General features: G+C 41.4%; 1 protein-coding gene across 4 annotated transcripts in view; it reads left to right on the forward strand.

Moving 5' to 3' along the window:
* The first annotated feature begins 8,546 nt into the window (after window positions 1–8,546).
* The window catches only part of MUSK (muscle associated receptor tyrosine kinase), a 54,952-nt gene continuing 47,836 nt past the window's right edge, over window positions 8,547–15,662 (forward strand). For all 4 annotated transcript variants that reach the window (XM_050987148.1, XM_030237549.2, XM_018921556.3 and 1 more), the window contains exons 1-2: window positions 8,547–8,625; window positions 12,672–12,798. In XM_050987148.1, the coding sequence (XP_050843105.1) occupies window positions 8,547–8,625; window positions 12,672–12,798 (206 nt within the window). The remainder of the gene's footprint in view (window positions 8,626–12,671; window positions 12,799–15,662) is intronic.

Raw genomic sequence — 15,662 nt, forward strand, 5'->3', positions numbered from 1 at the left:
ACACTGGACAAACTAACAGTCCATCAAGTTTCTCCTCCTCCATAAAGGAATGCAAAACAATGTGTTATCTACAGAAAGTGTGTGAGAAAGTTCTCCACAAGGAGGTAAACATCAGAAGGCTTAGAAAATATTAGAAAATCTTCTCTGATATGCAGATAAGACAAAGAGCTGAATTGTCAGTGATACCAATCAAATATGAAGTTCTCAAGGAAAGGCAAACTGGCTGAGTTTCACTATTACCAAGGGAATGATAACAGTTTACACCACTTAGACATTTGTAGATATTTTGCTGAAAAATTCAAGTCCATTCTGCTTTTTCTGTCTTGCATCTTCACCTATCTTGTCAACACCATTAGAAATTTGGCCTCAAGTGTCAATGAAAGTGGGATTTCAATCTGCTAAGAGCAGAGCGGGTCTCTGTGCATACCTCAAGGACATTCACTGTGTCTCTAGACAGCTGGGGAAGAGTAATGAAGTTGGGATGCGATGATCTATGCCTTGATGTAGGACAGAGGGGGCTGCAGGACACAGATGATTGCATCCTGTGGAGCTGTGTTCCCTGACCAAGCACTATGGACGACTCTGCAGTTTGACAGGCCTGGTCTGCAACCACACAAGGATCTTACCCTGGGAAAACCCCTCCTGCTCCAGGCATGCCAGCAGGCACTGCTCAGCAGCTGCAGTGCATTGAACTGGTGTTGGGCAGGGGGAAATCCAACCTTGCTGCATGCCTGTTGCAATGGTCAGAGGACATTAATTTGGACCAGAGAATTTTTTATTAATCCAGATGCTCCAGAGCTGCTACTCAGGGAAAAAAGGCAAACTCTATGAAAGTACCTGAGGCAAAAGCTTTCCACCAAAGCACTGACTGGAAGAATTGACTGATTAGGTTGTAAGCTATTTAGGGGCTGAAAGCCAGTGCTGCTGGCCAAGTATAATTTCTAAGACGGATGAAACCTTGGCCTTCTGCAAAGATGCTCAGGTATCTTACTACTCCTGGGGAACATCTACATCCCTGAGCCCATGCAGGTTTCCCTAATGTGACCTCTTCTCCAGTGACCCTCTGCCCACAGCAAATCTGCCACTAATGAGGGAAGGAGGTCCAAGGTGGAGATGTGCTGAAGCAGTGACCAGAACCCCACTTTCCATCTGGAAATGGAGTGGGATGGAGAAGGGGTGGGGGGAAAGGCTCTCACCTGGGCTAATGTCCCTCTCTAGCTGCCATGTGGGGACAAAATTTCAGAGCAGGTGTATGTAGGAGAAGTCACTGCCACTTGTCAGCAGTAGCTAGGGCCCTTGGCAAGGGCTGTAAGCCTACCTTCTGAGTCTTAGCATCTTGCAGAATTACCCAAATGGCTTCTGCCCTGTGCAATTTTCAAGTGCTTTGCTTTAGTTAGCCACAAGACAATTTCAGTTTAGGAGCAAATCCTTGACCCCATCTGTATTTTCTCCTGACCAGCCATATAGCTGATGAACAACTCCTTATTTACTCACAATATAGTAAATGGCAGAAGCACAGCCTACACACCCGGGCTGTAGGGGTAGGCCCAAAAACTGTGCCCTCACTTTAAATATATCAAGTGATGAAGATGGTGTGTTGACAACACGCAGGGTCAGGATCTTCAGGCCAAGTCCAATGAAGTTAAAGGACTAATGTTGTGGATATGGCAGTATTTTGGATCAGATTTTCTATTTCCTAGTTCCTTCTCAAGATTAAACAAACCTAAGGAAGATTATTGGACAGTGCTAATAAATATGGGAGAGAAAAGCATAACATCTTCATTGTCATAAATGACACCTGCTATGCAGAACCTGCTGAAGGTTCATCTTGCTCTCCAGCTTTCTTCCCTAGGCTTATAGGGCATGTGCAAGCTCCCATATTTCTCCTTCTTTTGTAGCATCTTATGGGCTCCTGAACACCCTTCTCTTACCCTGTGTGCCTCAAATGCTTTTTCTGCTGGGCTGTTAAGTCTGTATAAGGGCACAGAACCCCATTGTGGTTCCTGCAGAAAGCACTGTTCTGGCTGCAGTTCCCCTGTGGGACCCTATTGTCCTTGGGGAATTGTGTGTTGCAGAGGATGTGTCCTTGAGGCTTCTGTCTTTGATTCTCCTCCCATTTCTTCCCTCACATCATCTGGATATCACTTTTGCAGTGTTTGCTTTTTGATGTGCTGAATGTGTTGGGTGTGTCTTTGGACCATGATCTGCCATTTGATTGAGGAGATGTACTCACTTGTACTGCTGTGCTAGTTATTGTGCTCCCAGATAATACCCAGCAATGTTTAAATAGCTGCCAAAGTGACTGCTGTAGCAGGTAGACATTGAGATGATCCAAAATGCCATAGCCAAGAATGCCTCATTGAGTGAAGCTCACACTGGGACCTGATCTCTGCCGTGCAAGCCTCTCTCTGACTGGGATGTCACCAAGGATTATGGCTTCAAATGAGCAGCAGGTGAACTCTAAGTAAAAAAGATCACAGGCAACCTCCTGCTCTCAGTTACACTCCACTGACGTCAATGGGGTTGCCTGGGGTGAGCTCAGAGCAGAATTTAATTTCTCATTTTTAATATGTATAGCCAAAGCTCCCCAAAATGACTTTCACCATTAGCACAGTGTCTAAAAAGTCAGCTACTCACGCTGTAGAGTTCTTCTTCCTATCAGAGGAAGAGTAAAAAGCTATCTTGTCTGGAAAAAGAGGGTGGAGCTGTTTCTCATGTCGCTGCACGCTGCCTGCATTCAGTGAAAGGAAAGGGGATAGGATGCCCCTGGGACCTGTGTGTTGCACACCTCCTGCAGCCACTCATGGCAACCTGCCATCAGCTGGCAGGATGCAGCAGCTTCATTTCAAGTGTCCTGTTCTGCTGGCAGAAAAGCTATTGCATGAGTGCAGGTACTCCTGAAACTTGAGGGTTTCCTCATATCACACCCCTATATTGTAACAGCTCTTGGATCCCAGCTGGCTGCAGAGAGATGCTGTGAGTTTCAGAGGTGTCATGGTGATGGAAGGAAAAGGTATTTACAGGCCTATGATTCTGTGATCACTCAGGACAGTTGATTTCTACACTGTGTACAGGACCACAATCCTTCCCTTGAAGCTCGCTGCACTAGAGGCTGTATGTTTGAAACCAAGCTGATTGTTTGCTTTTGGCATGCCTATAAACTCCCACTGCTTGCCTTTTGCTCCTCTATAATCTAAAACAGTAATCAAGAACAGCAAATAATTACAGACAAAATCTGAAAATTGAAAACTTATTGATCTGACACATGAGATATCAAATACGTTTATTTCATTGTGCTTTTCTTTGGTTTGAACTTCAGTTGTTTTAAAGAGATGTTGACAATGATTAAAATAATACTCACAGGAGTTCTGATATGAAATAGACAGATTATATTTTTTTGATTTCACTGTGAAATAGACTGACTATATTTTTGCAGTAACTGCCAGTATTACTGTCAGATCAAGCTAAGGTCTTATTTATTTCTTGGTGTGAGGGAGATTCTACAAGGTACAGAATTCTGGGATCAAAACCAGCAAGATATTTTAAGGACCTAATCTATTCCTTATTTCTGCAAAAAGGGATCCGGTAGGTGGATGCTCTCTTTCATGTGGCTCTCCTGTGGCCTGGAAATCCACACTGGGTCCCTCCTTTCCCAGTTCCCTGATCAGGGGTCAGTAAGACCTCTGCTATAACTATATCTAAATGCAGATCTTGTTTCTCACTGTCTGGGCTCTGATACCATGGGATGGAGAGCAAGTTTTGTGTGTCAACAGCCACCCTGGTCCCCTCTTCCAACGGCAAGCGCAGGATGACAGACTGAAACCAGAAGCTGAGGAGCAAGGGTCTACATTTTTTGTGGCAACTCTCTCTGGGGAAACAAGGCATCTCTGCAGCACTCCAGCTCAGCACCATGACAGTGTTATCCTCTGAGAGGAGAGGGTTATTGAGGGTGGGGTCTTTCCCTGGGTTATGGTGTGGGGATGGATAACATTGGCAGCAACTGAAATAGGAGGCAGATCTCCCAGCAGAGAAATTAGTTTTATATATTATGAAATAAGGGCATTCAGCTCACCCTCTGTGCTATACATACTGTGCACAGCTAGCTAGGTGCATGACAAGGGTTATTTCTCTTTCTTTGTTTACATTATTTACATTATTCCACCACACTAATTACTAATTTACATTGTTTACATTATTCCACCACACTAATTACATCGCATAACCCTACATAATTTTGCTCCACCACAAAACATAGTATGGCATCTTAGATTGTCCTTAGTCAGTACTGTCAGATACTGTGAGCTGAAAAATTATAGACAAGTTCATAGCAAGATGATAGCAAGAAATTAATGCAAATTTTAGTTTTCCCAATTGCCACAAAATCTGAAGTGAATAAAAGAGGGTTATTTTAGATTGAGGCATCGGAGTTAATAAATGTTTAAATAATAGTAGGAGACCAAAGATTGGTCCAGATGGCTGAGGGTAGAGGTCAAACCAAGTGTGTCTGAAACCCTCAAATTTAAACACTAAGTGGGGCTTTGGGAAGGGTCTGTGTTTCTTAAAGGACTTCAGAGAAAAGCCTGTCTTTCATCTTGACAATTAAAAAACAAAAACACTAAACAAAAAAGCATCAAGTGCTGGGTAAAGAACAGCAGCAGTAGAGCTCACTCCTTTACATATCACACAGAGTACAGCATTTGCTGTTCTGACACAAGCAACAGTACCTTACTGGCCACATGTGTGTTGGAGGTTGGGTTGAATCCCTTGGAGCTGGTGGCCACATGGGCTGCTTTGACTCAGGATCACTGTAAAGAAGTGACTTGCACTGGGTAATAAGAGAACTAAAATATTTATCTCCTCCCCTAAGCCAGCATTAGGGGAGGCTTATCTCCTCCCCTAATGCTGGCTTCCATGCTGACATGGAAAAAGGTGTTTTTTCCATGTCAGACACCCAGGAGCTTGCGCTGCCTGTAGGTGCTGCTGGCAAAGTAAGCAGGGTGGAACGGGAGGAGTGGTGTCACCATAACTCTACAACAAAGTGACCATGATTCATTTCTGCATAGAAAAGCACATGTGCAGCCCCAAAATGGGTTTCACTGCCAAATGTTTTGTGAGGATGCCACTATCTAAGAGGCCAGGAGCTTTGAGGCAGGAAGCAGCAAGGGTGCATCAGGCACCAGGTAAGTGCATGCAGGGTCATTGTGCATGAAATCCATCAGAAGGGAAGACCACACAGTACATCCTTTTCATCCTTCTGCAGGCTGGAAGAGGCTTGGAGCCAGGACATGGTAGCTTGGGATTTGAAAACCCCTTGTCTTCCTTGTCTGTATGCATCTGCTATCTTGGCAGGTTAGGGCATGCTCATTTTCTGGCTTACCTTCAGCAATACACAAACAATCCAGGATGTTCTTTGAAAGTATTGATGATCACTTTCTCATACAAGAGGTGGAGAGGCCAATGACAAAGGATGTGGTGTTACACCTCATATGAACAACAAACCTTTGAGAGGTTCTTGTGGCCAGGAGAGGTGCCTGAGAGCTGGAAGAAAGCAAATGTCACCCAGTTAAAGGGCAAGAAGGAGGATCCAGCGATCTACAGGCCAGTCAGCCTCACCTCGATCTGAGGTCAGGCAAGTCAATCACTACTCAGGCTGGGTTAGTGCTGACTTGCCTTATTTCAGTGTGAATCACCAGATGCTTGAGTGATTAGGACCACTGCCAAAGCAATTTCATTAAGTCTCTCTGTAGGATGATTTTGTTCTCTGTCTGGACAGCTTCTGCTGGAAATACCTGTCCTAGCCTGTCTACTTGGATGAACATCTAGGACTACCTGGGGAGAAGACATCCCAGAGGGTGATGCGGGAGAAAAGACAGTTTTCAAATAATTCAGTGGTCAAATTATGTCACATTAGCATGTGAAACTGTCAGCCTCCAGCAGAATAGTTGGGAGAAGGAGGGAAGTCTAGAGGTGTACAGAAAAAAAGGTCCAGCATGGTACTGTCCTGCAAACAGTTTCCACTCATCATAGTGATGAAATGTCAGGCAATTCATTGACTGCAAGACAATTATCCCTTCTGCCAACTCTAATAAATTACTACTTTCTTTGCATTTATGCATTTATTTAAAAATACTGTATTTGTCGCTTCACAAACAGTTTGCAGTGGGAAAAAAGCGTAGCTAGGTGAATGAACACACCTTGTCTTATGTACTGAACTTCATGAACTGACTTTGGAGTGTTTGAAGTGCAAAGAGAATAGTAGAAATCCATGGGAACAAAGCTTCTCCCACAACATCTGAAAGCTGAGGATTGGACTTCTCATTATTTTGTAGGCTGCTGGGACCTCATCTCAGCAGAAGCCTTGGGACATGACTATAACAACAGATGTAAAAACAATTATCTGTAAACTGCATGCATCTCAGCTTTGTTAGGAAAAACCCTAAGCACAACAGCCAATAAGCAACAAACTTATAAACTTTTTAATGAGTAAAAATTAAAGATGCATTTTACTTTTATAAGGTAAGCTTCAAAAATACTTGGAATTGAAGAAGGTTTCGTGTCACCAACATTTGATTTTCACTGATTTCACTGTGAAATTATAGAAACACCTTTCCACGATAGGCACAGATGACTACCAGCTTCCCATATATATTGTATGTTAGTTATGTGGCCTGTGTACCTTTGCCCATGTGTCCTCTCTACTCTCTGAGTAAATTTATATCCTTTCCATTTAGAGTAGTGCAGCTCATTATGATCCTTAGTAAAAACATATGAAGCAGAGGAAATGAGAGATTAAGAGTACTTTGGTAATCCCCAAAATGCAAAAGCATTGTTAGTGTTTAGCAGCCATTGCTGGCAGTGACATTTCTAATGCTGCAATTGGCAAATAAAAGGGAAATATTAGTTTCTGCACTCATATGGATGGTGCAGATTCAAAGCCCTTATAACACATTCCAAGCAGGAATCCAGCAATGCAAAGATCTTTGGCCAAGTCCCTTCATTAATGGAATTTTATCCTAAAAATCCAAGTTGCATTTCTATAGAGTATTTTAATTGGATATGTCTGGACTTAAACAAAATAAATACTTGTAACTTCAGCCATGAATCAGTATTTCTCTGTTCCCTGGTAGGATTATTGTTGCTCCATGGTTGTCTTCTTGTTTTACTATTTTTCTCATTGCTAGCTCCAGAATTTTTGGAATACCTTTAACATCTTCTGTGAGTGTTTCTGCCTTTATTCATCTTCAAAGGAATGCTTGTCTAGAGATCCTTGTTCTTAATAAACGATGGCATGTCCCCAAAGTAACATTGCTATTATAAAGCCATGCCAAACCATAGGGATTCACACATTCCCAGCAGTTTTACTCCATTTGCTCCTCAGAAGAAGCCCTGCTGAGCCATGTATGTTCATTGAAGAAATGACTGTTTAGAGGTGGTTTAAGTCAAGAGTAAGTAAATAAAGGAAAGTCAGTAAATAAAGGAAATTCCAGAATCTCAAAGTACATTTTACTGTGATGTGTTATGACTGCACATTTTCTTTCCTCAAACCATGCAGTTTAGTGCGAAGCTCTTGTCCACTCTGCTGATAAAATGATGAAAAGTATGCAGAGTCATGTTCCAAGAGGATCATCATCAATTAGATTCTTACCAGACTGATTATTAATCTTTTTCCCTGCTCATGCAGATATTGCCCCTGCATCAGCCTTTCCACACTGGTAAGCCTCTTTGCTCTTCATATAAATATTTATGTTGGAAAACCAGGCAGTACAAATGACTTGACATTTTTGGAAAATATAATGTAGGCCTTTGTGGTAGGATGAGACAAGAAAGAGTGAGTCAGAAGATCTTGATTCTATGTTTCGTTAAGTCTTCCTAGGAAATGAGTGTTGATTGTCTGTCTTGCATCTTAGGCAGAGACCTGGTGGTTAACAAGGCATTTCTGGAGATTAAACCCCACTGTCATATTTCCCTACAGAAAGGCACTTTTAGTCACCAATGACAACCTCTTCTGCTCCAGCAAATGCATCTGTTAAGAAAAGAAATACTATCAGCAGGGCAACAGGTGGCATATCACAGCCAATCTTGAAAGGTTATAATAAGAGGGAGTGTGTGTGAGAGAGAGGAGAAAAACTGGAAAAGAGGGGGACTAAGATGAGGGAAAAGGCAGTGGCAAGCACTTTTTCCTGCTATTGCACTTACAGTGTACTGGAATAAAGGTCTGATGACTTTGCAACGCTGGGGTAGGGTACAGCCCTGGAAATGCATTTGCCCATTGTACTGTTCTCTGTTTGCTTAGAAGGAATTCAGAAGGGATTTGCTTTCTCTTGTTTCATGAGCCCCACGCTTTCACACTGACCAAAGTGGATACACACCAGCTGGCCACGTCCGTCACCACCACTGGGTGGGAGAATTCCTGATTATACTTAGATCCCTCAGACCCCACTCTGTCACTTGCTGAGAAGCTCTGCTTGAACGCTGCTTCCGAAATGCAGCCGGCTGGGAAGTCTGCACGCCTTGCCTGAAGGAGCTGCATGCCTTCTGGATCAAATATGAATGACCTGCTGAAGGTGCCCCTGGTGCACGTCCTCACCCTGGCAGCCCTCAGCTTGGCTGAGACACTTCTGAAAGGTTTGCTTTTTCCCTGCTCTTCTTCTGCCATTTGCTGAAGGAGGTTTTGCAAAGGGGAAGGTGTCTCTGCTAACAGTGGGGTGGGTGGTGCTGTAGCATTCCCATAAAAGAAAAAAATGGTCTGCTTTCAGTGGTCACTTCTCTGCTTTTAGAAGGATAGCAGTGAAAATATTCTCATATTTGTGTTTGGAATTGTATTCTTTGTCTGTGAAGAGCACATATGCCATTGTAATAGGCAGGGGACACTTTTGCATCCAGCTTGGGTGGGATGTAAATTTCTCGTGTGAAAGAAAGCTCAGAAGTGCTAATGGCTGGTAGCACCAGTTGCTGCAGAGCACAAGATCTGTTGCGTTCAGCACACCTTTGTAGGTTTTGAAGTATATAAGGCTTCAAAATAAATAAATATCTCTGATGTCTTTACATATGTATGTACAAGTATGCACTGTTTGTCATAGCATATAGCACAGAAGTTATCATACCTTCTTCCTATCTTGTGCGCACACATGTCTACGGGCGTAGGCTCATATACTTTTAGCTAACAAAAATCTGTGTAGAAAAATCTCTGAGGTACCAAATGCAACAGTGATACCATTATAGATGCACCCTTTGGTAAACCTGGGGACAACAATTTTTGCTGAACAGAGATTCAGAGTTACAATTCAAAGCTTGTGAAATTCAACGCTTACTAGAAACTTTGCAGCTTCAGGAAAACAAAATGAATTCTTAAGGGGAATGCCAGTATTAACGTGTTAGGCCAATGTTGCTGCTCTTGCCGGGCTATGCTTTTATGATAATTGTTAGTCAGATTATTCCCAAAATAAAAAAAAAAAAAAAGAAATAATGTATCTTCTTTATAAAAATGTTTTGAAATAAAGATATCGGTATATTCATAAGGCACTTATATAAGTATACTTTCATAAGTAAGTTTGTGAACTTAACGTTTTTGAATATTGTGGTAAGATAAGTGGTATTGGAGAGACAAGAAAATCAAAGAGGACAGGGATAGATTGTTTTCTGGGTGTCACAGTGTAATGAATAGATACATTCCCTTTTCTGAGCTGTTTTTTACCATAAAAACTGCAATTTCTCTAGGTGTCTGCAATGTTGGAGAAGGACTGGTTCTGTTTTCTGTATTGTTTTGTTTGCCTGATTAGTCTAGTTTCCAAAGTGTGAATCCAAATCCAAAGCCAACGCATTTGGAAGCTTCTGGTGGGCTGAGGACAGAAGGGGATTTGGCTTTCTCATGGTCCCGTGACCAGCCTTGGGTCATTTTTCTATCTCGGGAAACTACAGCTGGCATCCAAAAAAATGGCACCTGTGTGGCTTTACACATATATAGATTAATTTATTTTCAATTTATTTAAAGCCACAAGGATACCTTTAAAACATCAGAAAGGCCCAGTATACGCACATGGAAAGGCCTGGCTCCATTTCTGTGTGATGATAGATATGTCCATACATTGTTCAGATTTTATTTTCCTATGTTAAAACATGGCAATGCACACATCATGAGTTTAGAGTGCTTTCTGAAGAAAACATGGGCTGACCCCAGCACCCAAGCTGTTTGAATGGCTTTTAGATGTAAGTACCATCTCAACCATTTTGGAACTCTGTTGCCACCTCCCAAAATGACGGCAAGCCCCACTGCTCACTGTCCTTGCCTGGGTTATATACCACAAAGGTGAAAAGAGCATAAGAGAAAATTATACATCCCTGTTGCTGTCATGGTTACTCTCTGAGGATGTAGAATTGGGAAGACAGCTTTAAAATGATTTCTTTTCCTGTCAATGTAGTGCTGTCGGTTTGGACACTATTTTCTTAGAAGCATGCGGCTTCATTCTGCCCAAAAATCTGTATGCTGGCTTTCAAAGGGAACCAGGTCAGACCATGTCTATGCAATATTCTGTCATCTACTGAATAAAATACACACTTTAAAGTACGTAACTCTTTCTAGAGAATTTATTTAATATAGAGACCTGACAAGTCTTGTTTGCCCAAGGAACAAAATACTGTCATTATGAATGCCAGCTCATGGCACAAATGTAGCTTTATTACTTGTTGGAGTGGCTGTGTTTACCATTACAACAGTAATAAAACTGGTTGCTTTGATTTATTATTACTGTAAAAATTTACATTTCTCACAGTTAGAAGAGCATCCTTCCAGAGATTGAGGAATGTGAACAACAGCAACATAACCATACTATATAAAATTAGATTGCAAAACTCTGGGGCTAATGCCAGAGTTATACCCCGGTAAAATTTGTCATGAAATAACATCTCAGTTAAAGCAGACAGGATAACCATTGGTGAGGGTTATTCTCCTTAGACAACCCTCAGTAGTAGCAAAATGTAGACTTTATAGAAGTCTTCCATTTGGTTTCACTGGCATGGAATTCCTCTGGGGAACAATACAGATGATTATATCTGTTTAATGTGACCCAAAATGACCTAATAAAGTGATGCATGATACAATTTGAAGCAGTGATCTTAAACAGTGAATTCGTTGCAGACTTGTTCTAATTGAAGTTTCATCCAAATGACCTTTAGAGCTTAGATGTTGTTTTGAGATTTACATAAATATAGTCATTATTGTTAATCAATGATATGATCCAAAGTCATAGAATCTAGAAATATTATTGAGGCAGATTCATTCTAATCAAACGACAAAAGCATTTAGAGTTTTACATAAACCTGATAGTGGAAACTGATCCTTTCTTCCTCTAGCTTCATTCCGGCAGAACTCCAAAGACATTCAAATTTTGACTTCCATGTAAATTGAAAAAGGATTAAGGTATTGACTTTCTATTATTCTCAGTCACCTAAATCTGAATGTCTTCTCTGTTGCCCATTCCTTAGGGAGGAAAGGGTAAAATGGATATAGTTTAATTTTTGCCCAGAGTTGTACTATGGAGGGCCAGTAGATACTCAGCAGGTGGGATTCTCTGTGAAAAAATAATGGGCTGGAAACTGCCACACTCAGTGAGGAACAGGAAGACTCCTGTCTATATATCCATGATATATTTTCAAGGTAGCGTTTCAGGAAGGTTCCTGATATATATCCATGATATATTTTCAAGGTAGTGTATCAGGAATATAGTAAATAAAGTAAAACCTAGTTTATCTCACCACAGTTGTCAGTGAAATCCAGTCCAGCCAATATGGATATGTGTCTCTTGCAGCCATTGGTGAAGACATTCAAGAGTTTTTGGAGGCAGTGGCTGCAATGGACAACATGAGCAGGGAAAGCGAGTGGCTAGGCTTATGCTTTGATCTCTTCCAGTTGTGCTTCAAGTCTTTCACCAGAGCAATGGCAAATGTTTCTAAAGATACATTCAACTAATATGTGACTACAGATTTATGATAATAAGCATTAAACATAGCTATTAAACTTCTAACCCTCATGCTTCTTGGTTCTCTAGGGCTCATTCTCATTTTCTCACATGCTTCTCATGTGAGAAAATGAGAGTGAGCCCCAGACATGACACAAATCTGAATGACCTGAATGGTCTTTGTCAGCCTGGCTTAGAAAAATATAGTGCTATATAATGGGTTTGGTGTTTGTATATAATGATGGTTTTTTGTTGTTGTTGTTAGTTTTGGTTTTTTGTTTTTTCTTTAAAGATAAGTAGTTGAGTGAATAAACTGTGTAATATTGACAAAAAAGCCCACATATCATGCACTTATAGGGATGCACTCTTCCCACTCCAGGGGCAGGTCAGCTTGGCTTCAATTTATGTGCTGCCCCTTGCACTTCCAGCCTAAGCAATGCCACCCTTACAGCAGTGGCACATCCTCACCTGTGTCCTTGCAGAATGCTCACCGATTGCTGTGAGTCTCGAGGAAGGGGTGGGTCAGAAACACAGGATGCATTGAGCTTGTTAGAGCTTGGTTTGCTCTGTTTTGCATCTTATGGAAAGACCTCAAAGGAAAATGCCATTGAGTGACCCTGCAGGGACATGGCTCCTTCCACCAAAGGTGTTTGGTAGGCTATGTGGTTCTCTCCAGTAGGCACCAGAAGGTGTTCTCATTTTCTCTTCTTCACACAGCTCCCTTGATCAGCACTCCTCTGGAAACAGTGGACGCCCTGGTAGAAGACGTTGCCAAATTTGTCTGTGTAGTGGAGTCATATCCTGACCCAGATATTACATGGACACGCAACAGCATTCCCATCAGGTAGGGAACAGGCCCAGCCCTCACCAGCACCTTCTGCCAAAATTGGCAGTGCTTCTTTTCATGATACAGGAGATATCAGGAAATATTAAAATTGGTCTGTGGCAGGAGAGAGAATGAGTGGCTGAAATTATCTAGGATTCTGTATTTCTGAGGGAGTTGTAAGAGCACCTGGGGGTTGCTCTTGCACCTTCACACATTTGAGCTTGCAGAGAGTTGGTTTCTGCTGCAATGAGTTTTCTCTCCAGCTTCAGACAATTCAGTGTGCTCTCTTCCTCAGTTCCTCCATTTATGAAGGGAGCTGAGCAGGGCTTGTTGTCTGTCTCAATGCTCTTGGAAACTTTGTGTGAAAGGAGTTGTGCTGTGCCATTCTTGTTTGCTTCTAGTTCTGGATCTGGAAAGTCTCTTCTCATTGTTATGCACTGTCAGACATTAACAACCAGGCATCAAGATGTCAACAAAGAAGACAGCCTTCTGGAAGTGTGGAAATGTGTTATGGAAGTTGCTACCATTGTTTTGCTCTTTTGCTGTAGACAGGTTTCAACAAAATAAACTGTACTTGATCTTCTAGCTCTGAAATCACATTACATCTGCCACATGGCTTCACATAATGTTCTCATTCTAAATGGCTGTCAGTGACTTACTCTGTGAGGGAAAATGCAGCACAACACAACTTTGTATAACATAGTCAATACCCAGTCTCCACAGGAGATGTGCATGTTGGGCAGGCGGTCTCCGGAAGTATGGCTCTCACTCCTGTGGTGAAACATCCAAAAAGCTTTTGAACCACTGGCATAAGAGGCTCAAATAAGTCCACAGCAGAAGGAGGTCTCACTGCTTGGAAAACTGCTTTAGAGTAGGACAAAGCAGAAAGTTACAAATATGAATATAGGCCTTCAGAAATTTTTTTTTCACTGTCGGCAATCTCAGCAAAATTTGGCCCTAATCTTCTGATCCTGACTTTATTCCAGCATGGAGTTCTGAACTTCCATGGAAGTTATTTCGAAATCAGGTCACCTTTCTTCTAATTCCTTCCCCATTGGTAGCATCATGACTGAAAATCAAAGCAGGGAGAGAAAGCCATCTATGAAGGACTGTGTATTTCTCTCCCCATGTCTTTAAAATGATAATTCTTCCCTGTGTTCTAAGGTGATTTGAAATCCAGAAGTCAAACATATCATTCTTAAAGCTATTCCACTCTCTCTGAGGCACAGTGCTTTGACCAAAATGGAAAATAAAGATAAAAACACCTCTTCTAGTAAGGCCGTATAGCTCAGGTGCTTCGTTCATTTTCAGGGACTTCTGAAGCAGCATTAATAACAGCAAGTGTTTCATTTTGCAAGGCATTAATATTAAGTACTGCTGGATACAAAAGCTCAGACCAAAGAGGAAAAGATAGGCTGAATATATTTGTTACTTTCTAAAAAACTTGGATGAAAGTATTTGCACACTGGAAAAGTGTCAGATCAGAACACACTTTTTTCTGAAAAAAACCCTATATAAAAGTATTTCTGTGCCTCTGTGTCTGTGTGTATATCGAACTTCATAGGGCCTAGTTATTGAAAGTAATTAATCAGTTATTTTGTGTCCTAAATTTTCGTCTCCTGCCAAGGCTCCAGCATCCTGGACAGACTGCAAGATTAACCTCAAAACAAAACAGTATGTAAACTTTGAACTTCAATGGAAATAGGGCCAGCACAGAGAATACAGTCAGCACTAGTTTTCTGGAAGTGCCTTTCAAAACTTGTGCAAGTAAACCAGCAGGTGCCCTGTGCTGAGTCAAATTGTTACCTGGCCCATCTTCCAGAACAGGGCTGCCCACCATGAGCCTTCCTTGGACAAGAAGGGGACAGAGTCAGCATGTCCTTTACCCTATGAATGACTTCATGGCACTCTTTCTTCCCAAGTTGGAAAAGAGGAGGGAGATGTAATACTGAGTGGAGAAATGCTGTTGAAAGGATGCCTAAACCATCATAATGGTACATTCAGGTTAGTCAATGACTACTGTACAATTTTTAACAGTAAAAGACAAACCTGACATGTGCAGTGGTCAGATAATTGTGATTGCTTGGGATAAAATCCTCAGGTCACAACCCTTTTTCCACTATTCATTAGAATCAAAGACCAATTGCATGAAGGTGCTTACTAAAAGCATCAACAAAGGTGTGAAAATAGGCACTAAGAATAGTGAATTTCTTTGTGTTTTATTTATGCTATTTCTTTATATTTATCATAGCTTTGCAATGAAGATCAATACCTCAGCTCTCTGATTTCTCTTCATCTTTCTGATTTCCCTGGCTCTCCCATTTGACTACACACATCCCTCCTACTTACATACCACACCTCTTTGGTCATACTTTGGTCATACTCACTCATTTGAAATTGGTCTTTGCCCCACATACTTTGTTACAATATCCAATCTTGTTGATCCAGCTTCAGGGCTTTCTGCAGTTCTCTGAATTACTCAGGTTAAAGCCTGCTGTCACTAAACCACAACTATCCTTGAATCCTGAAGCCAGATATCTTCAGTACATTTCTTTGCTTGTTTGTTGGTTTGTTGTTTTTTTTGCAAAACAAATAGACAAAACTTCTCCAGGATGTGGACACAAAAGTTCATGGTCTTTGGTTTGTGTCTTTTTACACAACCTTAAAAATATTTCCATAGCTTTATCTGTTTAATTAAAAAAAACCCCTTTTTTTGCTTTGGTTTTTTTTTTTTTTTTTTTCCTGAAGAAGGTTTCTTTAAACAATTTCAGCTAGCTGTAGTTCCTACATAAGCATCTTTCACTTACATTGAACAATGATACCTAAACCAGAACCTGGGGCTGGAACTGATTATTTGTGCTCATGCCTGTCTTTGGCCAGAC

The sequence above is a fragment of the Serinus canaria genome, chromosome Z (genome assembly GCF_022539315.1).
Source record: "Serinus canaria isolate serCan28SL12 chromosome Z, serCan2020, whole genome shotgun sequence".
Classification (NCBI taxonomy): domain Eukaryota; kingdom Metazoa; phylum Chordata; class Aves; order Passeriformes; family Fringillidae; genus Serinus; species Serinus canaria.